This window comes from Sarcophilus harrisii, chromosome 3 (assembly GCF_902635505.1).
Source record: "Sarcophilus harrisii chromosome 3, mSarHar1.11, whole genome shotgun sequence".
NCBI classification, from domain to species: Eukaryota; Metazoa; Chordata; class Mammalia; order Dasyuromorphia; family Dasyuridae; genus Sarcophilus; species Sarcophilus harrisii.
This window is the reverse complement of record NC_045428.1, coordinates 544,038,013-544,061,938: the sequence shown is the minus strand read 5'-3', so window position 1 is coordinate 544,061,938 and position 23,926 is coordinate 544,038,013. Positions and strand designations below refer to the sequence as shown.

Below are 23,926 nucleotides of genomic sequence, written 5' to 3'. Positions count from 1 at the left end.
GCTGCCTTGAGTTTATTGCAGGATGGAAGCCCAGATAGGACTATGCTTTGTAAAGCTGACAACGTTGTAGTTGTGAGACTCCCCTCTGAGCTTGGCCTGTAGCTGAGATGCTCGGGAGGCAGCCACAGCCCTGCACGAGTTTCCTGGGAGCCCCTATTGGCCCTTTGTTGAGATGCTGTGCCGTGGATGCTATCTCAGCTTTCATCCGCTCACCAGCCCTCACTCCTCCATTTTGCTGTTGTGATTGTGCTCTGGGTGCTGCTCGTGCGGTGCTTTGTAGTGGGCTTCCCTGTGTTTTTCCTGCACCTTGGCCTTTGCTTATTTGTTTTGCAGCTCGCTATACAGTGGCACTTCCTGAGCCAAAGTTCATAGAACTTTAAACAGAGCCAGACCTGCTGCTACTAATGCACTGTGTAGCCTTGAGTAAGTCACTTCCTCTCACCAGGCCTCAGTTTCCCCTTCTGTAAACTGAGGGGCTGCTCTCTGTGGTCTCCAAGGTCCCTTCTAGTTCTGATGTTCTGTAATTCTTGTGCCCATTTCTTTCCCATGAAACTTGCTTATTTATGTTCAGCACTAATCAAAGATAGTCTTGAAAGGAGACAGTTCTAGAACTTTTGTATCTGTAGTTCATGGTCATTTGTAGAGTGTGTTTCATCCCCAAAGTATTTACCTCGTTAGTCTTTCATCCTTATTATCCCTATGAAGTAGGTAAGACAGGGTTGAGGTAGGGAAGGAACTTCTTGCCTTTGCCCCAGGCCTCTCTTAGGTTACCATATGTTGTTATTGAGCCTTGCTCTGAGCCCACATAGTAGTTGTGTGAACTCAGTTTGGGGTTATTTCACCTCTTGGGGCCTCAATTTCTCACCTATATAAAGAAGGGGATTGACTAGATGACCTGAACTATGTTCTGGTCCTAAATAATACCATTGTTTATATTTACTTTCCAAATTGTGCCCTTGTAGATGGGACATTATCGTCTAATAACCATCGGGAATATGAAAGTGTTTCCTCTATTAAGACTGGTTTGGTTAATAATAACACATCACTACTTCTGTTGAAAGCTATTCTAACTTGATGGTACTAAATCTAGTTAATCCAATGTGCCTTGCTGGTCCCACTCTTTACATCTGTGGAAGTGGTTTAAATGCAATACTGTTAATTCAACTTTTTAAAGCACCCACTAAGGATAAAGTGCTGTGGAATATACAAAAATAAAATCAGTCTAGTAGGAGCGATAAGCTACCACTAACTGCGCTAGCAGACCCCATATAAAGTGTCACAAGAGAAGGAAATATGAGGTATTAAATTCACTTGAAGGAGACATCACTGTCACCATTGGTGGGAAAGTGGGATGAGGTTGGGGCAAACAAATCATTTGCATTTACCTAATTTAAATAAATGTGAAACTACTCCATGGATGGATTTGGATAGGCTACTGCCAGGAACTAACCATTAACTTTTTGCATGGGTTTATTAGAATGGTAGATGTAGGGCATACATCTTGAACAAAATTTCATAAATACATAGCTCAAGGATCCATGAATTTCCTCTGTATGGATGCCTCCACCAACACAAATTTCTGCTGTAATGGTAGTTAGGTAGCCTTTGAGAGTTGCTGTGGCTGAAAAATTGAATATTCTGTGGCCTTGATCTTGAAATTTAGTTAGATTGGTTTTCAGATGAGATCACAGTCTGTCATTGAGTTCCTTCTTCAAGAACCCAGGATTACCATCAGCATTTACTCTACATTTGTTATATGATGTGGTAAAACGTGGGTTGGATGGGTGATCATGTGGCTAATTAAAAGTGGTTGAACTTTAACAAAGTGTGCATTTAATGGCTCTATCAACTTGGAGGGGAGGTCTTCAGTAGCATGCCATTGGGCTCAGTTCTGTTGGTGTCTTTCATCTGTGACTGGATGAAGATCAGAAGGTATGCTAATTGAATGTGAAAGGTTATCTATTGCAAATGACAGATAGCACCTCAAGGGATTGGATTGTGTATAGGACTCAAGTCTCTTAAGATAAAACACATACTCCTACAGTAAGGTAATTTGGGGAGAATATATAAAAGAGCTGTTAATTAAGGATGAGTCTTTTAAAACAGCTGTATTAGAATTAGTGTGCATATCCCCAGAAATTAGTCCCAGTATATTTTGTTAGAACACATCTAAAATACTAGGTTCATTTCTGAGATCTACATTTTAAGAGGAACACAATTTCCACAATTAAAAGGAACACATCCTAAAGAAGGGTAACCAGAGGGCATGGAAACCATGCCACATGACGAGAACTGGTTTACTTGAAGATTTGGGATGAGGGAATTCTTGATAATTCAATTTTTGGAAAATTAATTTTTATTGATTTTTTTTTGTCTTCTAATATTTACAGTCTGGCCAAGTGAGAAATTGAATTTTACTCAATACAAGAAAAAAATTTAACTGGGGGAAAGGAGAAAAAAAATGATCACTAAGATCTAATTCTCCCCCTCCCTTATTTAACTGTTGAGGGATCCTTAGGCTGAGATTAATTACTTGCCTCATAGGTACCCGTTTAACCCAGAGATTCAGACACAAGACTTCTGACTCAAAATCCAGTGTACTTTTCTGTCCAAAAAAAAATGGAAAGGCTGCCTTAGATGGTGCCTTAAGAACTTCCCCTGCTCATTTGGAGGTTATTAAAGTGCAGGTGTTAACTGTTAAGGATGTTATGGAAGGTGTGAAGATAGATTAGCTGAACTCTTGGGTTCCACCACTCAGCAGCTAGAAGTAAGCCTGTTCAACAACCCAAATGAATGTTTCATTTATTACAGACATGCACAGTTAATGTCTCTTGCCTGGGTGGTCAATGTAACCAGGAGAGCACTGCCTAGTCAGATAGAGATCTGATCATTTCCTTAATTTCGTTTCTAATTGTGTGCTAGGTAGAAGAGGCACCATTTTTGACAAAAAAAACAAAAAAGTAAACTAAATTAGGAATTTTTCTGAAATAGCCTCAAATTGAGTACGGTCAAAATTTTTTAAAAAAATTTTTTTCTTCCCTTTCTTAATTATATTTTTTGGCTGGAAATAGACTGCCCAAAGACTATCGAAGAGAAATCCTAGTAAAAAGTAATAGCCAACCCAGAATCATCCTTTATTTCCTAGGTTTAAATACTTAAATCTTTCTCATTCGGATTGGGTTGACTGATTAAAGGTTAGCATCCACACAACTACCCTAGTGACAACTACCCAGTTACACGGAACTTGTAGGTTTTATGCAGAACTTTCCTCGCCATGTTCTGGGAGGCGGGCAGGTTCGGGGACCGGACGTCTTGTTCCCAGGAGACCCGCAGCTACAGAGCTACTATTCCACCGGGGGTCCTGACTCCCAGGCCACCGTTTCTCCCCCTCTGCCTATCTACAGATTGCGCACATCCTCCAAGGCCCCATCGGAGCTGTGATCTCAAGGCGGGTAGGTACCTTCTCGCAAGGATGCAGACGCGGCCCCATCCCGCCCACCCATCCCGCGCTATTCTCGCCTGTCCTCCCGTCAATCTGCCGCAAGGTGCGGAGGAGGGTGGACGCCCTATGCTCCAGTGAGGGGGGGAAGAAGGGTGTTGCTGGATTCGGGGGTCGGGGAGGCTTCTGCAGGAAATGACCGCAAGCTGCTGAGGGTAGCCCTGGCATCTCCAAAGCTATGCCAATGGAGCCCAAACTCTTGACAGGTCTTACCAGGCAGGGAGGGCTTTTGAGCACAGACCTGGCTGGAGGCCGGCCGCACCAAGTGCTCGCGAAGGTGGAGAAGGGAATCGGTCGTGGGTCTTCAAGTCCCGAGTCCAGGGCGGCTGCAGGAAATCTCCGGAAGGCGACCCTCAGGCCCGACTGGCCCTTTCGGCCAGCGCAGCTTCCTCTCCTAGGGAGGCCGCCCCGCGCCAGCGCTCGCTTCCACTCCGGCCTCGAGCTCTCCCCGTCCTTTAGGGGGGATGAGAAGGGGAGAGGGGATCAGCAGACAAAGGCGAGCGCCCCTCCAGGCTAGGGCGCCGGGGACGCGCACTCAGTGGCGGGGGCAGAGGCCACGGCCACAAACGCGGGGCTGGGCGTAGGGGGAGGGAGGAGGGCGCCCGTCGCCCAGGGCTGTCAGGCAGCGCTGGAGGGAAGGGAGGGGCAGGGGCCGAGTCAGCCTGACCAGGCCTCCGAACTCATCTAGGGGTACCCTCCTCGTGACCCTGTCCTCCTCCTCCTCCTTATCTCCTCCCCCTTTTTCTCCTCCTCCTCCTCCCCCTCCCGCAGCGCCCAGTCAGGTGACGTAAAGCACGTGATGAGGCACCGCCCACCAAGCTGCTTCAGAGTGGCAGCGACAGGGACCAATTAGAAGGCTAAGCTTGGGCGTCGACCCAATGAGCGTGGCGAGGGGCGGGAAGGGTCGGGGCCGGTCCGGGCGGCGGCAGCAGCGGCAGGGGGCGGCTGGCAGGCAGCTGCAGAGGGGCGGCCTGGCCTGGCCTGGCCTGGCGTGTCCTATTGGGGCGCAGGTGGCGGCTCCGGGACGATGTCGCTGCAGTATGGCGGGGGGGACGAGGCGCCGCTCTCCGGTAGCTACGGTGCGGCCGACTCTTTCCCCAAGGACTTCGGCTACGGCGTGGAGGAGGAGGAGGAGGAGGCTGCCGTGGTGGCGGCGGCGGGCGGAGGCTCGGCCGGGCCGGGGGCGGGTGGCGGCTGCGGCGCGGGCGGCGGCGACAGCTCCAAGCCGCGGATCCTGCTTATGGGGCTCCGGCGCAGCGGCAAGTCGTCCATCCAGAAGGTGAGGCCGGGTGTCTCCGTGAAGCTCCTCTCGAACCCCGGCTTGGGATGGCGAAGCAGGGGGCGGGTCCGGAGTCCGTCCCCCCACCCCCGGAGGCCGCGGCCCTGGCAGCATCTCGCTGCCCACGCCCAGCCCGTCGCGGGGAGGGAGAGCCGCGGCGCCGGGGTCAGCCCCTGCCGGGAGACGTCGGAGGAAGCCCCATCTCTGCCCCCTTCCTTCTCCCCGCCTGCTCCTCTAACATCTTCATACCTTGATTATCCTCATCTGTAAACTTAAGTGTTCGGCCTGGATAGTCTGGAAAGCCCCCCGGGGCTCGCGCTGAGGCGCTCGGGTTCATTTCGCTCCTACTCATCATCCATCATATTCATAGAAGGGGAAACTGAGACCCCGAGCCCCCCAGGGAGGCCTAGATGTCATGTATTTCCGTCCCTTATTGGGTGGCTTCCTTCTCTGGGTCCGTCCCCGGGCTCTGCTCCTCAATCCCTGGATGACTCGGAGTAAGTGTGGGCCTTCACACCCATCCTCGGATCGAAGGCCCCGGACCAGATAATCTGGAAAGCCCGCAGTCCCTGAGCCTCTTTTCCTTCTTTGACGTGTAGTTTCTTCCTTTCTAAAAAAACAATGAGATGTTCTGGACTTCTCAATTCGAGCTCTACTAGTTTGAATCCTACGGCTTTGGCCTTGAACCTCTCCAGGGGTGATTTAGGTTTAGGAACCAAATCAAATCTGGTTAAAGAATTTGTTGCTTATTTCTGAGGAGTTAGTGTCACGGGACTATTTTAGGGTTGCTGAAATGGAAGGTTATCTTTCTTTGATTCCTGATCTTTCTTGAGGTGTTGGGAAGGATTTTCTAGACAGAAGTGAAGCCAGTTATCTCTACCGTGGTTGGGACTGTGAGGAAGAAAAGAGGTGATTTCTAATTTATTAGGAAGCCTGCACTCAAAGATTTTTGATTTGGGAGAGACTTCTAGTACAACTTCATTACACTCATAAAGAAACAGTCTCCCTGAGAGGTGGAATGGCTTGCCTAAGGTCACACAGAATATTCAGTCCTGAAGTCTGATTCCAAAATCAGTTGGATTTTCATTGAAGACTAATGTGAGAAAATATGTGTTTGAATCCTGACTAGAATATCCACTACCTTTGTGACCTTGGCCAAGTCCAAATTAAGGCCTTGCTCTCTGTCTCGTAAGGCCCTTGTTAATTTTAAATTCTATTATAAGACCTTCCAAATTGTTGAAGATCCAAGCTCAGATGCCTTCACTCTTAGCAGAAAGTAATCTCTTTCTCTGAATTCTCTTGTTACTTTGTTGCCTTCCTTGTGCTTTTATGTTCTATGTTGTTTTATGATTATTTTAAATTAGGTCTTTCCTACTAGTTTGCAAACTCTTTGAAGATAGGACCAGACATTTATTTTGTAGCTCCCCAGTGCAGAGCAATGGGCTTTGTATATAGTCGGTATAAAATGATTGAGGCATCCACTGTGGTGCAGTGGAAAGAGTGCTGTAGCTCTAAATATTTCTTCAGTTATTGTTCATTTACTCAATCTTGAGCGTTGTTACCCATTTCATTTTCTCCAAAACAAAGAAATAAATAAATCTGACAAAATCCATTTATTCAAGATGTTGCTTAGGTAGATTTAATAGATAGTAATATGTTAGAGTTTGTGTTCCTTTAACAGAGACCCTTAAATTTCAGTGTTTTATTGTTTTAAGTAGCCCTAAGTGGACTTTGGCCAAAATTAAAAATTTTCACCATATGATATAATATTAAAAAGTTCCTATAAATGTAGGTGTAAAGAGTAAAGCGGGGTAAAAAAAATGTGAAGATATAATAATAGTGTGGTATGTTTGGAGTTAGCAGATCTGTTGTTAACCATGATTTTGCAACCAATTGTCTGATATTCACTTTTGAAAGCAAGACCTTTCCATGACTTTGGGCCTTGATGTCTAGGTCTGTTAAAAGAGGGAGATGGACTCTAAAGTCACTTCCAGTCTCTCTTCTCCCTCCCTTTAAATCCTATAAGCTCATTATAAAGGCTAAATTGTTTGTTAAGGCAGGACCTTTAAATAAAACTTGAGAATAAGGCAAACATTTTTGAGTTCCCAATATTCTTTTAATGAATAATCAGTAATTTAATGGATGGGACCCTCTTTTAGCAAATTTAAAAGATGATGATTAGACCCTGTGGAAGGATAATTTAGGTCCATTAACTTATTCTTGAAGGCTATTCTTATATTTCTTTATTGGTTCATGATTAATTTTTACCAATCTAGAGCTGGTTTTTGAATGATGTGTGTACTAAGTTTGTAATCAGTGATAAGACTGAACTTTTATTTCTTTTAACAGGTGGTGTTTCATAAAATGTCACCCAACGAGACCCTCTTTTTGGAAAGCACCAACAAAATTTACAAAGATGACATTTCCAATAGCTCCTTTGTGAATTTCCAGATATGGGACTTTCCTGGGCAAATGGACTTTTTTGATCCAACCTTTGACTATGAGATGATCTTCAGGGGCACAGGGGCATTAATATATGTCATTGATGCACAGGTGGTTATAAATCAGATTTTGCTTTCTTTTAAAATTGGTTGTAAAAGCATAGGGAAGAAAGGAAAAGATTCACTTTCTCTGACCTTTGTTTCTCAAATGTTGTTTATACAGTAGATTAGTTATCAGCATTCTAAGATAGAATTGAGGAAGTAAGTGGCACATGAGGAACTTGCCAATCTTTAGATATGGAAGGGTTAGTTGTTGGGGACATTTGGCATTCTGAAGTTCTGAGATCTTTGTTGTGTTTCCTTTTTTATTGGCTAATGAGTGATAGGTAACTCAGTACCTTTTAGTAACAATGGTGAAGTAGACTTTTAGACTAATTAACAATTTTATCTGTGCCCTGTAATATAGAAGGAACATGTTTTCCCATTTATCTGATTTAAGAAACTATTTAAGGGTGAGTTTGAAATGATAGAGGTTATGATGGAAGAATGTGGGTCCTGCCTAATCCTGGGTGTGTGTGTGTGTGTGTGTGTGTATATGTCCCCACGCGCGCACATTTTCACAGAGAATGTCACATTTAAATTTGTTAGAATATTTATAACTAGAAAACATATTTAGGGTTGACTGGAAGGGATATGTGTTATTTCCAAAGAATTTGTGTAGTTATCAAAGTTTATAGATAATTTAGGATATGGGACTATGTCGTCTTAACAGAATGGAAGGAGATTTTGAGTCAAGGAAATTTGATAAATTTTTGTTGTTCAATTTCTGTTTTTGTTTTATAGGATGACTACATGGAAGCTTTAACAAGACTTCACATCACTGTTTCTAAAGCCTACAAAGTTAATCCAGAGATGAACTTTGAAGTCTTTATTCATAAAGTTGATGGCTTGTCTGATGATCATAAAATAGAAACTCAGAGGGACATTCATCAGCGGGCCAATGATGACCTTGCAGATGCTGGTCTAGAAAAACTCCATCTTAGGTAATTGTGTGTTCTTTCTTTAAGAACCCTGGAAAAATGCCTGTATTTGTGTCAGTACACATGCTATGGTTTTCTTTGTTGATGTTCTCTCTCACAGAGCCATTTTTTAAATGTAGTTCTTCCCCCTCTCTCAACCTTTAAATTAGCATTTTCTTAAAACAAACAAACAAACAAAATCTTATTTGAGACTTCTCTGTTTTGGCCTAAAAAGATCTTGCCTAATTTAGTACAAGGAATCATCTCCTTAGTATTTGGGTGTTTTATTAGGTGATTACTTGCAGAACATTTTGCATCAAGGCCATCGTTTAGTTCAAGCTATTTATTTGTCTATCAGTCTATCCTCACTCTTAGGAGAGAGGGTAGAATTAAGCAAGACAGTGTTTGGTAGAGAAACTTTGATGGGGTAGGGCGGACCTTTGAGCCTGATGTAGGACTCTAAAAAGTCCTGGTTCTTTTCTGAAGTGGGTGATAGTTTATGAGCCTCTAGAGTTAAGTGCACTGGGGCTTTTAGTTGGCCTTAGACCTAGTACTGCAAACCATCTGTAATGGAAAGAACAGCAGCTGTTGCTTTGTGATTATACTAAAGAATATTTGTGAGGCAGGTGAGCATGACTTTCCATTTAAATGTTTGCTCTACTGTGCAATCTCCCTAGATTTCAGCCATCTTCATGTTGCAGGTGAAATTTCTTATCTTGCTGTTTATTTTGAAGTTAATATATTTTCTTTTACTTTAAAAACATTCCCAGAAACCCCTCTTTAGGAAGCATCCCAACAATTAAAGGGAAGAAAAGTTCACTGCAGTGCTGTCCCTGCATCTTGCATTCTCCCCACAAAGAAGGATAAGACAAGTTTTCATTACATTTATTATTTAACAGATGTCACTGATGCCTTCTCTGGATTGAGCTTGCTCTTGGTTCCCATCTGTGACCTCTGCTCAGTTTTGTAATTGAGAAACCGAGCCTTTTGGATCAGATTCCAAAGACTTAGATCCATGCTCATACATCTGCAATCTCAAATCCTCCCTGGCACAACTTCAAATGTACATGGTATGATGGTAATGGAATGAGACTGATTTCTATAAGAGACTGAGAAGCAGTCTCATTGTTTATAATCATGCCTTGTACATTGGACAGTGGGGATGACAAAATCAAGTCTTCTGCTCAAGACTTAAAGATGCCAGCCAGTAAGTTGAAATTAAGTATTTTGATATTTAAAATTTTACATGTTATTGTTAAGAAGACACTATGTGCAAAATGTTTTTCAGATTTAATAAAATTGGGTTGTGTTTTGCAGCTTTTATTTGACTAGTATCTATGATCATTCAATATTTGAAGCCTTTAGTAAGGTGGTGCAGAAGCTCATTCCACAACTGCCGACCTTGGAAAACCTATTAAATATCTTTATATCTGTAAGTAAGCTCTTTAACTTATTATTCTAGTTGTAGGAACATTATTTTAGTGTTGTCACAATTTCAAAATGGGTTTAATTTATCTAAGTATTTTTTTGGTCTTTTTCCATTCCTAAATGCTATTTGCTTTTATAATTAATGAAATGCAGAGAAGAGTCTTTATATTCTTTTTATGGGGGAAGGGGAAAGGAATAAACTTTAATATAGTGCCTCTTGCATGTTAGGCACTGTGCTAAGGACTTTACAAATAGTATCTCATTTGATCCTCATAAAAACCCTGCAGGGTAGGTGTTGTTATTATTCCCATATACTGTTGAGGAAACTTAGGCTAGTAAATAGAGGTTAAATGCCTTGCCCAGGATCATATAATTTACTAGCTACATTTGAATTCAGGTCTTCCTGAACTCTAGGCACAACTGTCAATCTACTGTGCTACCAGCTGCTTCAACTAGAACATTATTTTCTTATGTTTAGAAAATATCTTCAAAATATCAAAGAACTGTAGTAGCTTAAGAAAAAAGAGGGTGATTCTGAGTTCCTGGCATCAGTCTTGATTCTGATATTTTAGTAGAAAGCATAGTAGGTAGGAGTGTGGGAGGCCTGAGTTAGTGTCTCAGTTCTGCCTTTCCCTGTGAACTCGGTCGTAATGTTTCACTGATCTGGTATTAATTTCCACACCTATAAAATGATGTTTCCAGATGAAATGATTTTTCAGGGCCCTTTATTGTATTCTTATAATATCTGGCATATGTAATTGATGATTTTCAGGCTAAAAACCTGATCATTCTCCCCTTGATTTAAAAATGGAGTCTTAATTGCATATCATACTTTACTTTCTATTTTGAGGAATCAGTTCAGTAAATAAGGAATTGCTCAGTCAGATTGGTAGCTAAGCCATAATGGTAACCTAGTGATTTTGAATTGGCCAATGTGTGTCTTTGTTCAATGTGGCTTATTTCATTTGGTGTGGAAGCAAAGCTCTGCTCTTTTCATATTTATAGGAAAGCAGTATTTGAGTATCTCATGGTCATTATCACATGCAGATTCTGCAGCAATTTGAAGCTGTGACATTGAAAGTTAGGGTTAATTTGAGCAATTTTGAACATTTTAAAACAGAGTGATTGGAATAGTGGGGAAAATTTTTTTGTCCATTTTTTTTTTTTTTTTTTTTTTTTTTTTTTTGTGGCATTCTCTTTGAGGTTCGGTAGATGGTATACGAGATAGAGCATTGGATTTGGAGTCTGCAGGACCTGAACTTGTCCCCATCCAGTCTTAAGATACTTACTAGCTATGTGATCTTGAGCAAGTCACTTAATCTTTTTTTTGCCTCAGTTACTTAATCTGTAGAATGGGGATAGTAATAGCAACTACCTTTAAGGGTTGTTGTGAGAATCAAATGAGATAATAATTGTAAAGTACTTGGCATAGCTATTGGTTCATAGTAAGCACTATATAAATGTTAACTATTCTTGGAAAATAGTACTTTTCAGTGATAGCAAAGGAAGGCAAAGTGAAATTTTGTGATATCATTCGGGCCATCTAAAACAGCAAAGTAATTTCTTTTTTTTTTTTTTTTTTTTTACTTCAGATGTTAAGAATGTCTCTACAAAGGGTTAGTCATTTCAGAAGTGAATTTGAATGTGATTATTTTGCAAGGGTAGATTTTGAAAATTATCTTTGTATATATTTTGAAAAATAAGACTATTATTATTAAAAATAATACTCCATAGTCTTATAAATTATGGTATTTAAGAATGACTGAACACTTCCCTAATTTTTGTTTTTTTAAAGAATTCAGGTATTGAAAAAGCTTTTCTCTTCGATGTTGTCAGTAAAATATACATTGCAACAGACAGCTCCCCTGTGGATATGCAGTCATATGAACTGTGCTGTGACATGATTGATGTTGTAATTGATGTGTCTTGTATATATGGGTAAGTAACCTATTTCTGAAGCTCTCTTCCTCTGAAATGGGAGGTTAAAACCTTTCTTGAGTTAAGCCTGGGCTTTTAATTTCTTAATTTCTACCTAGTCCATGAGGCAAATGTGGTTTGGCCCATATTATGCAACCTAGAGGTTATGTTTCTTTTCTTTTGGAGATTTTATGAGTCTCATAGAGAAGAGCCTTGGGAATTTTGATTAATGTTTTAAACTCTTTCTAGGTAGTCCTTGTTCCATTTAGAATTGGTGATAAATTCATTTTTTTTTTTTTTTAATGTAGGTATGTGTTTGTTAGATAAGGGGCGGGAAGAGAGTGTTATTTGTAGTCTTTATTTCCACTAGAATCTAAACGATGCTGGTCTGACATTACTAAAAAAGTTTAGAGTAACATATTGTGTGGTAATTCCTAATGTAAACTTCAGGCACTGGGGAGAAAGGAGGTACTGATCTTTAAAAAGCAACATGATAATTTTGGATGTCAGAGCTTTTATGTCTAGCAAGAAAAGATTCACTCCTAAGGCTGAAAAAACAAACTTCTTCATAGCTTGTCTGATTTTGGGGAGTGTATTTTTAAAGTGAGAGTTTAGTTAGAAAGTAAAAACAGATCAACAGGTTTGCAGAATAGCCAAAAGGATGACTTCCAAACTTTTGGAGGGCTGATAGATTTCCTAGAGAACAATAACTTCTGTTTTGTTGGAGTTTAAGATTAAGGAACATAAGAAAAGTTTATTGGTTACATAATAGCAAGAAGTAGTAATTCTTTAGCATTTCAAGCCCCCTTGTCTCATTGGCTTTCCATGTTAGACCCATGAAGGAAAGTACTTCAGTACTTTTTACAAGCACTGACCTTCATTTTACAGATGTGGAAACTCAGGCTTAGCTTCTGGGACTTGTTTATAGGCCCTCTCCCCCCTGCAACTAGGAGAGTGGCAGATGTGAGCAGCTCCCACTTCTGCTTACTCCAAGCACAGTGCTTGCCTCTTCTCATACTGCCATGTTCTTTGTCTTTTCTTGGGCCCTATCATGCTAGCCCAAGAATTGGATAAACTTCCTTTCCCACCTTTGTTCCCTCTTTTGTCATCTTTGCTATTCTAGTCCCTTGTCTTTCCTCATGTTCATCTCTTATGTCAGCCGATCTGGCTTTCCCTCTTTATGGGTTCCTTGATCCTTTGGCTTGTCTTGCCTCTACTTCCTCCACCCCCACCCCCATTTGCCTTTTTGCACACATGTGTCCTTTTTGCAGATGTTCTTGAGCTTACCTTGATCTCTCTCTCTAATCTTTTCTACAGTTTGGTTTGACCCATCTTATGCAGCCTGGAGATTATGTTTTGCTTCTTTTGGAGATTCAGTGACAGTCTCATAGAGAAGTTTTGATTGTTTTAAACTCTTTCTAGGGAGTCATTTTTTGCCTAATTTGTTTTGTCCTAATTCTTAGGTCCTAATTCCCTTCCTCTTGTCTGCTGTTTGTCTTCCCTGTCACTTTGCTCAGTTTCTTTTTTGTTTTTATTTCATCTTCTTAATATGAGAACTGGGATGTGTGTGTATGTATCTGTCTAATTGTATGTATTCCTTAATTTTTTTTTTTTTGTTAGTGAATAAGATTTTTGTTCTAGCTTAAGTAAAAAAAAAATGTGTGGAAACAAGAGGAAATAGCCATTTTATCAGTTGTCTTATTATGAAGAGTGGGCTGGGATGTTTCTACTACTATTTCTGCATTTATAAAATCTTTTCTGATTAAAATTTGAATTGCTAGAAATTTAGAAAAGTTTAATTCCTTGTTTGGGAATGGAGATAGATTTTTAAAAAGTTGTATTCGAATGAGCTATTAGAAGTAGTAGGTCTAAGTGACTAGTGAATATGCATTGGGCAAACTGAATCAGGTCTGAGAGGAATGTATGGAAATGATAGTAAAAATTCTAGAGGCTAAAGAGTTGAAAATATCCCATATGAATAAAGGGGGAATGACCATTTTAAAATGGCCTGAAATCCAGGAGACTAGTATCTTGGAAAGCCTGGTGTGAGAAGTACTTTCTTTCATCTTAGGCAGGGACTGGAAAGGATCCAGTAGGCTGAGGTCAGCTACAAAGCAGAAGTATTGTGCCAAAGGGGTCTTATATGTGGCAAGAACACTAGGAACCAGTTCTAGAAGGGACCAAAATGCCCCATTAGATGTAGCAACAGGACAAGCTGAAATCTCTCCTGACTTGGAGCCAAACAATTTGGTCTAGTGTCACAGCCCATCAGGGTGATGTATTAGGCCAATCCAATGAAGATGATTTCTGGCAAGGTGAGACCTAAACTGGCATAAGAAGTTCAGTACTCAGAAAAGCTCTTCCCTCTTTGTACAATTCTGGTGCCCTAAACCAACAGATGAGCTGGAAAAAGGGAAAGTGTTAGCTAAGAAAGGAGCTGGAGACATTTAGTCTGGACTATACAACAGTTGGGTAAGTGGAGCTGGAGCTAGCTGGTTTCAGATTCTGAGGGGTTCTCCTGTGCAGAAGGGGGAAAACTGTTTCAGTTTGTTGTAAAGTGCCCAAACATTAGAAGAATCTAAGGATTCTGGAACATATTGTTATACTCTTAAAGCTAGGCTGTAGAGTTCAATCTTCTTGTTTTAGAGAGGTTGATGATAGACTTGTGTAAGTGAGGGGCTTTCCTAGGCTAACAAGTCTAGTGCCATCCCCTGTGACACCTACCTGCCTCTTAGGGAAATTACTTTGGGAGATATTTTGGTTTCCCATCATTGAAGACAGTCAGGTGGCACAATGGGACTTGAAATTAAGAAGACCTGAGTTTGAATCCTGCCTGGCATTTGGGCAAATCACTTAATCTCTCTTGGCTTAGTTTCCTCACCTATATATTTAGGATAATAGTACCTAGCTCTCAGGATTGCCAGGAGGACTAAAGGAGATAATCTTTGTAAAGTGATTTGTAAACTTTAAAGCATTATCTGAATATTATTATTCTTATCATTATATGTTAGGGGACTCAGGTAGAGGTTGGACTGAATGACCTCTTCAATCCCTTCCTGTTCAGTTTTTGTGATGCTGTGAATTTGGGAAAGCTGAGGAGATATTTTGAGATTTCAGTGAATTACAGGCACATTCTAGTAAAAAAAACTTAGATTTGTAGCTTTTCTTTTTTTTAATTTGTCACTTTGTTTTATTTATGTTTCCCATATTTACTAGTAGTAAACTTAAAGGAAACTTAGGTCCTTATTTGAGAGATAGCAGGGTAGGGGAAACTGGGAGTGTTTGCATAGGGGATTGAGGTGAGAAGAATCATAGTGGAAGTAGAAGTAGTCTGAAGAATAGTCAGGATAGATCTTTCAGGCCCTGTGGGATTGATGAAAAAAATGGGAGGGGATGCTGCCTAAGACTCCTGGCTTTGAACTTAGGCAGCAAAGTTTATATGACATCACGAGAATGTTTTCTTTCAGAGAAAAAAAATAAAACCAACAGGGCCACAGGATCATTAAATTAATTTGCTCTTTATGTATGTTTGGCTCTTGATTTTTTCTTCTTGTTGGTCATTCGTGCTTAATTTTAATAAATAACCAACATTTTTGTTTTAATTAAGGCAAAAAACCCCAACAACTCCCAAAACCCAGTATAATAAATGAGACATTTGATTTTGACAAGCGAGATAGTTTTTTTTAATCCCTGCTTAGGCTGTTGTGTACTTTTCAGAAATTTTTAGCATCTTTATGAAACGGATTTGGATACTACTTCTTTAATTTTTTTTCTCCCCTTTACTTAGTCCTCTACTACTTATCAGTGTTTCCCAAAGTAATTTATCCTTAGAATGTTTTGGGGTTTGAAATATAGTGAAAGAACCTGCAAATGCTGACCTGGTGGTCCTGAAGATATGAAGTATGCTAAGAATAAAGAAATAGGGGTACATAATAAAATTGTGGCATAAAATAGGTGAAATTAAGCCTGTTCCTTTGGTAAATGCTATATAAATTTTGCTGTATAATTTTATATTTAGTAATTTAGAAAGGAAAATATTGAGAGGCTTTTGTATTGGGGAAGTGCTAAAATATGTTTAGGTTTTAATACTTTGATATTTTTTCCTCCAGAGACTAGGACAGGTTATTGTGAAAGTGATAGCTGAAATCTATTTGAGGACATTGTATTTCTATTGATGAAATAATGGTTATAAACCACAATAGGATTCAAAGTTCCCTAAATCCTGTATTTCAAAAGCACTTGAAGTATCTGTACTACATTTTTGCTCATAAGAGCCTATAAATACCTATTAGGGCTCTCTTTATTCCCATTTTATCTTTACTTTCCATCAGCATTTAAACACAAATTGAAATAAATTGATGTTGTTCAATTGTTTTAATCATGTCTGACTCTTTGTAACCACTTATGAGGTTTTCTTGGCGAAGACAGTGTAATGGCTTATTATTCCTCCTTTAGCTCATTTTATAGATGAAGAAACTGAGGCCGACAGAATTAAGTGTCTTTCCCAGGGTCACACAACTAGTGTTCGAAGACAGATTAGAATTCTGGAAGATGTCTTCCTGACTTTAGACCTGATGCTCTTTGCACTATGGCGCCCCCTACCTGCCCCTGAAAACAATACAAATAAATTGTAGTAGGAGAGTAAATTTGAGGTAACTAAAATTGCCAGTTTTGCATGTGAGTATCTGGAATATTCTGGCTAGAGCCTTATGCTTTCCCCCTTATAATATTTTATTCTCACTTTGTTACTTGGGTTTGTAGTTTTAGCCCTAAGAGGTGATTTCTCTTTACTGAATTTAGGATATACTGTCACAAAATGGTGTCTCAGGTTGGTCACACAGTCTAATTAGTAAAGCTTTTGCTTGAGATTGAAATTGAGAAATAAGCGTGTGTTTCTTTCTTTTAAAAAAATCACTCTGTATTAAGGTGGCTAAATATAAATGATGAATATCATATTTAAAAGTTGATGTTTACTAATAAGCTTTTTAAAGAAACACTCGAGTAAAAATTAGCACAATTCTCATTAAACTTCAACTGTTCTCAAATAGAACTTTATTTTATTTGGTAAATGACTTCAGCATTACAGCAAGGTTGGGATCAGAAACTTTTGTAACTTTTCAAGACCTCTGTCTATGGATCCTTCATCTGATGTGATCACTTCTCTAAATGCCTTCTTTCTGAGCCTGTTGAAAAAAATCATATTGTATAATATTCAATTCCTTTTTTTTAATTTCATACATAGAAATTAGAAGAGAACACAACACTGAGAAGATAAAATAGATTCTTGTTAATTTCCCTCTCTCTGGAAGAGAATTTTCTACTCTATATTTCAAGATAAATCAGTTTCCTTTTCTTTTTTCCCCTATTGGTAGTTGGATATGAGGCAGTTAGATGGTACAGTGGATAGAGTGATAAACCTAGAGTCAGGAAGACTTGAATTCAAATTCAGCCACAAACACTGGCTTGTGACCCTGGACAAGTCACTTCACTCTGTTCACCTCAGTCTCTCATCTATAAAACGAGGGAGAGGAGGAATGGCAAATCACGTTAGTATCTTTGCCAAGAACACCCCAAATGGCATCATGAAGAGTCGGCCATGACTGAAAACTAACTCAACGACAAACAAATAGCTATCACTGGGCATAGTTTGAGAGTTATTAATGGCATTTTTTAGTGAAAAGTTAGGGATCTCCAAGTCTTACATATTTCCTCAGCCACTGAGTTTTTGTAATGAGTTGCAGAGTATGTGTGTATCACCTACAATAGAATAATTTTAAATGACATATTTTAAAGGAGGCTTTTTAAAAAAAACATTTAATCAATATTCTTCATTTCGTTTGGGATGCTCTAAAGACTGTGTGAGGAAAAGAAAATGTTAAGAAGGACTTAACCTTGAACATAGAAATTTTCTCCAGGGTAGTATGTTTTTTAGGGTTTTAGTTTCCACTAGACTTGAAAGAGATGGGAAAGAGAGGGAGGGTAACCATTTGAGTCAAACGTTTAGAAATCGATTTAAGGCAGATAGGAGAATAAATCTATTTGGTGAAATGTTTCAGGGACCACAAACATTGCTGCCATCCGCTAGAAACTAATGTGTAGCCTAGAAATGATGAGTTATATAGAATCTTTTGTGATCATGCCTTTATGAACCTCATGCTAGATTAAAACCTTTTCTATCATTGTCTACTAAAACCAAAGCACATTAAATGACTTTCTTTACTTAACCAGTTCCGAGAAATTTGGCATGCTCTGGCAAACTCAAATGTTTTTCATTTAATATTCATTATTATTGAAAGCCATTGAAGGTATTGGGATGAAATGCTTGTCATACTATATATTTCTGTGTAGAATAATGGTGATGATTTGCAGTTTAACTATGTGCTGTATAGGTAAAGGTTGGGTATTGGGAAATCTGATTGGGAACATGTGACAAAAAGTTCTTTCTTTTAAATAGGTTAAAGGAAGATGGCAGTGGAAGTGCATATGATAAAGAATCTATGGCAATTATCAAACTAAATAATACAACTGTCCTTTATTTAAAGGAAGTGACAAAATTTTTGGCACTGGTCTGCATTCTTAGGGAAGAAAGCTTTGAACGTAAAGGTAATGGGGCCTTTTAAAAGCTATATTTATGTAAAGTTCTTTGTTTTACTTTATTTTCCTTTGACTATCATAGAAAATAATAATGGAATGTTATGGATTTATTATGAAAAATGAGTAATCCCTAATGAATAAACAAATGAATCAAAAAATCATTTATTAAAAAGCATTCTGCAAAACACTATGGATACAGATACAGAAAGGAAGATGGTCTGTTCCCCCAAGGAAGAGTTATATTTTAATGGAGGACGCAACACATAACTGAGAATAGTGATTACAGAGGGTTACTTTGGTTTGGAAAGTTATAGAAATGGTGAAGGGAACCATAAGTGAGTAAGTTAATACATTATTTTCAGGAGCAGTGACTGATTATAGTTTCTGAAATGGAAGGGGGAAACTGGAGTAGGGATAGAAGTGAGGGTAGAATGATATATATTGGGGGAGGATGTCATTGGAAAGGCTGGGAGTGATTAACTTTGGATTTCATCAAATTTCTTCCCTCTCCAACTTAAATTTACTTTAAACATTATTTTAATCAAATTATTTGCTAAAATGAGTCTGTATTAGTTAAGCATATAAACTGATTAGAAAGGATGTGAAGTGATTCAAATAAGGTGCCAAATGTCAGGACTGTTAAAAAACCTGCATTAAGTGCTTAGCATCCTAAGAGTAGATCATCGGCCAAATGTAAAAAAATGGAAGTTGCCTCTTCTCTTCAGAGAGTTACTAATAATTGCATTTTAAAAATATCATGATCTCAGAATTGAATGAAGCCTTAGAGGATGATCCAGACCCTTATTGTATTTTCCTCTATGCCATATCTGATAGTTATCTAGTTTCTGCCTTGCTTGTAACAGTGAGTGAACTCACTTCTTGACAATTGAACAAACAGATCTGTTGTATTATTGAATACCTCTAATTGTTGGAAAAGTCATCCTGACTGAGGCAGAATCACTTCTGCTGCAATGTCTTTGTTGGTGCCAGTTCTATTCACTTTTATATGATGATTCTTCATATATTTGAAGATGTTAGTCGTGGTTCCTTTGCTCCCCAAGTCTTTTTTCTTTCTTCCTCCCCCCACCCCGAGTAGCTCAAATGCTACTTAGTTCTCAATTCTATGTGTTCCATGATTTCTGGTCCCCTTATCGTCCTGGTCATTTTCCCCTGGATAGGTTCCCATTTGTTAATATCCCTCCTAAAATAAGGTAAGGTACTCATCCCTTCTCCATTCATTGCAGAAGTGGGGAACTATGAATGTAGAATTGTGTGTATACTATAAGGCAGAGTTGATGGGTTGGTTAGTTTTACTGAATTAACTTTACAAAGGTTGTCTAGATGGATTGGTGGTCGGGGAAGGAGACACTGAGAAATGAATGTGATGGGAAACCAAAAGGTATCAATAAAAAATAAAACCCAATTAAAAAATAGCATACTCAGAACTGAGCACAATAGTCTGGCTATGATCTATTTATGACCAGCATATATAATATAGTTGGATATTATCCTTGTTGCTGTGGCCTTAGCTTTTTTTGGCTATGACTGTTAAAAAATACTGAGCTTGTGGTTAAACTATGAATCATAACAAACATTTGTTAAATACCTACTATGTATCAGGCGCTATTAGGTGCCAGGGATACAAGGATGAAAGTGAAATAGTCCCTGCTTCAAGGAGCTTACATTTGATTGCATGTATATAAATAATCGATACAAAACAGACACAAAAGTAAATTTTTTGGGGAAGGCACTAGCAGCTTAAGAGGCTTCTTGGAGAAGGTATTATTTGAGCATTGTTTAGAAGGCTACACAGTCCTTGTTAGAGGTAGATGTGAGGTGGGATGAGAGTACATTCTAGGCATGGGGGATAGATAGATAACCATGTAAGGCATGGGAATGCATAGAACTCTTTTTGGATTTTCTGTCTTCTCCCATCCTGTTCTGAGGCTATTGGTTTCCTATACTGTTTCATATTTGTTCCTGTTATTTTTCTTCATAACATAATTTTAAATCATCCATACAACTACTCATGATTCTTTTCAGCCATACCTGATAACAAAGAATGTATTTTTAAATGAAAAAAGTGGTTCATAAGAGCCACCAGCAATAATAGTAATAATAATAATTACTAACTTTTACATAGTACTTACTTATTACATACCAGTACTTACATATTACATACTGTAAATTGTTAAAAACTTTACAATTAGTATCTTTTTTTGTTCCTTTCATGGTTCTGTCCACACTTCTGTTCATTTGGAAATATGAATTTAGAAGTAAAGTTGTGATATGGAATTTGAAAAACAGAGTAGGTATTCTGTTGACTGCCATTACATCTGCCACACTAGTGATGAAAATGGGAGGAATGGTATTGAGGGAATTTATTGTAAAGTAGTAGAGGTTCTCAATATGGCTTTAAGGATATAATGGGATCATGTGAGATAACTTTCCATAGCATATTAAAATTTAGAGAATTGGGTTTTTCCTCTTGAGATCTTAGGAGGGAGATAAGTGCAAATCTTGTTATTCCCATTTTATAGAAGGCTTCAGAGAAAAGAAGTGATTTCATAGAATCAGAATTGGGACAACAGAAACTTCTAACCCACTCTGCAATTGAACAAAAAATCTCCTCTATAAAGCAAGGGTCATCCTGCCTTTGCTTGAAGATCTAGCCCTGGGGAACCTGCTGTCTCTTGAGTTAATCTGGTCGACTTTGGTTTACAGAGTTTCTCCATATTCCTAGCATAGTTTTCCTCTTTGCAGCTTCAAAGTATTTTCTCTTGTTCTGCCCTATGGATCCAAAGAGTCTGATCCCTCTTCCATATGGTAGATAGCCCTTTAGATACTTGAAGGCAGCTGTCATGGGCTAAGCTTTCTCAACTTCTGCATCTGAGTCCCATGATCACTATGACTTGGGACTTAGAGAATTGCTATGTCCACAAAAATCCATTTTATTTCAGCCAGTCTGGTGACCAACTTTTTAATTTTAGTCTGACTGCTCTTCTTATGTCAAGTACAATTAATTGCCACACTGATATTTTGCCTGGATCAAATAATTAAATAATAATAATGATAGCAATTACTTTCCCAGAATTAAATCAACCCAAGTGTCATCTAACTAGAGTTAAAGTTAATGTTCTTTTATAATTCTTGTACTTAAGTTACTTTTGTGAATGATTGAAGTATAATGTAGAATCTAGCTTGTTATTGGGTCTCTTGGTTGACTGTGAGGAAAACCTTCACAACATGATTTAATTCTGAAACTGCTAGACTAAAAGATGATTAGTATGTATAGCTGTGCATGTTTATAGTATGTAATCATGCCATTAGGCCGTCACATTTAGCTTGGACTTTTGTGTTGCCTTGGCTTGTTCATGACCTTTCTAAAAAAGTTAAGCTCTTCAAAGACAATTTGTGTTGAATTAAAAAAAATTTTTCTGGATACCCTTTTTTTTTTTTTTTTTTTTTTTTTTTTTTTTTAAATACAAAGAATTTTTTAAAATTATAGCTATTAAGTATCTGAGGCTAGATTTGAACTACCCATAGTTCTCTAGCTCTGCAAAGAAAGGGAAGGAGGTGCATTTTCTCAGCTTTTCTCCAAGGTTCTTTATATAATTACCCAGCATTCACTGTGGGGTTTTTTTTGATCTTTTTTTCGTCTTTCTATTTAGATTGCTGTAGTCTTTTTTTTCTAGGCTTAGCATCCATGTGCTATCAAGTATAGAAAAGGATTTTCTGGTGTTCAGTGTTTGTTAAGAATAGCTCACTTTTCTAAAATTGTAAAACAGCAGAATCCCTGTTTTATTGAGCCTATGATTTGCCTGAGGGAGTGACAGCTAGTTGAGGGCCCATGTGATGAGAAGGGTGACTGTCTTTTGTGAGTCTGGTATGCTTTACCTTACTCTATTTTAAAAATAGTGGACCACTCCTCCCCCAACCCCCATTTTTGAAATAGTAGATAAAAGAACCTTTGAGAATTTTTCTTTTGGATTTGTGTGCTTTTATTCATCTTGCTTTTTTCCAACCCTTTCCTCTTCCGGATTGAAGTTTTAGCAAGCACTTTCACAATTGGCATTTAGGAGGAATCTTCTCTTTTCTTCTTTCAGGTTTAATAGACTACAACTTCCACTGTTTCCGCAAAGCAATTCATGAAGTTTTTGAGGTGGGTGTGACCTCTCACAGAGCCTGCAGCCATCAAGCCAACCCCTGTGCCATGAAAGCAGTGACTCACAATGGCGCACCAAGAAGTGCTGTCTAGCGGGAAGTGCTTAAGGAGCTCTTCCCTGGCCCTTTCTCCAAACTTGAGTCAGATGCCGTATGCGACAGGACCAGCAATAGCTGGGGTTCGTGGAAATCTGGTACCAGTTCCAGTGGATAGAGGGGTTTATTTTCTGATTTGGATAAAAACCCTTTCAACTGGTGTTGCACAACTGAAGCTACTGTGTTTCTTAAAAAACAAAAACAAAAAAGCAAAAAACAGAAAATGAAAAAAAAAACCATTTGAGGCATTGAAAACTCCAAGTTTTTTTGAGTGTGTGTGTTTTCTCTTTTAAGTCCTCCTTTAGTAGTTTGAGTATATCAGACTTGGAGACAAAAGCAAGTTAAACTCCTCTCAATGGAGAGTTTCAGTGATTGCCATTTGAGTATAATGGAGAAGATTGACTTATCCCAAGCTTTACCTTAAGTTGTCATTTGATTAGTCTAAAATACCCTGCCTTGCTTGAGTGCTAACACTGCCTCTCCAATTCCAATGGTGGACACCACACACTGAAAACCAACCCACTAATGCACTTGCTCTCTAACTCAGAAGACATACAGTGTGATTGCATCAAAAGACATTTTCACTATTCTTTCTTGAAGAAATGCAAGAAAATTCCAACCCTTGTCAACTGGAATGCAGGGCTCAACTATAGCTACCCATCTTTAAAGTATTGAGGAAAAAGCTTTGAGACTATAGAGAAATTTCGCACTTGAGTTTTGGGTACCAAAATGGCTTGTTTCTCTCTCCTGAAGATGACAGATGACCACAATTTTCACTTTCACAATCAGGATTTAATGTAACGAGAATATTTTTAACTTGATTTCATATTTCACTCTTCTGAGAAAGAAGTGTTCATCATGTCATGGAAACATTTAGCTCACCCTTCCTTAACCTTATTCTAGCTACCTTGATAGGAGCAAAAAAAATATATGTATGTATGTATATTTTTTTTCTCAGATTATAGATGTTTCTATTTCCAGTTGCTGCTGTTTGCCAGACTGATCCAGAAGGCATCAACAGCTTGTACCATGCTGGATTCACTGCGGTCTGTTTGGGAATGGGAGAGAGAGAGCACGTGGTCCCAAGCCTGTGTTTGGTTTACATTCTTTGTCTCCAGTATTCTGACACCAAGTGTCAAATGTGGTACTTTTCTTTATCCACGATATTAATTCTTGATCGTTTTCTTGATGGTGGTTGAAATCTTTTCAGTTGATTGAAATTTGCATATTGTTTTCCTCCAGATGCCCAATAGTTATATGTTTAAAAGCCACTGGACCACTTGAGTACATAAGTGCCACTGTTATATTAAATCTGTATATTAAGTTCTGTAAGCCTAACAGTGAGACTTGGAGTGCTTTCTGCAGACGATTCTGATTGTTGAGTATTTACATGGACCATGGTGATATCCAAAAGAAAAAATGCTTTTATATTTATAGATTCTTTCACTGAACTATATCAAATGGGTATCAATAAATGTCTTTACTCCAA

General features: G+C 38.9%; 2 protein-coding genes and 1 long non-coding RNA gene across 3 annotated transcripts in view; 2 read left to right on the top strand and 1 right to left on the bottom strand.

Annotated features, from left to right (window-relative positions):
* The window catches only part of LOC116422781, a 51,386-nt gene extending 46,967 nt beyond the window's left edge, over positions 1-4,419 (bottom strand). The window contains exon 1 of the long non-coding RNA XR_004233320.1: positions 3,713-4,419. This is a non-coding gene — a long non-coding RNA (uncharacterized LOC116422781). The remainder of the gene's footprint in view (positions 1-3,712) is intronic.
* Positions 1-7,216, top strand: part of MYCBP (MYC binding protein) — a 13,031-nt gene extending 5,815 nt beyond the window's left edge. Inside the window, exon 6 of the mRNA XM_031962192.1 lies at positions 7,128-7,216. The gene's annotated coding sequence lies outside the window, so the exon portion shown is untranslated. The remainder of the gene's footprint in view (positions 1-7,127) is intronic.
* RRAGC (Ras related GTP binding C) lies at positions 4,447-23,926 on the top strand. Its single transcript, XM_012545901.3, has 7 exons — positions 4,447-4,778; positions 7,128-7,331; positions 8,063-8,262; positions 9,556-9,670; positions 11,462-11,604; positions 18,038-18,186; positions 22,284-23,926. Exons 1-7 carry the CDS (start codon positions 4,527-4,529, stop codon positions 22,433-22,435), a joined length of 1,215 nt encoding a protein of 404 aa, XP_012401355.3. The 5' UTR covers positions 4,447-4,526; the 3' UTR covers positions 22,436-23,926.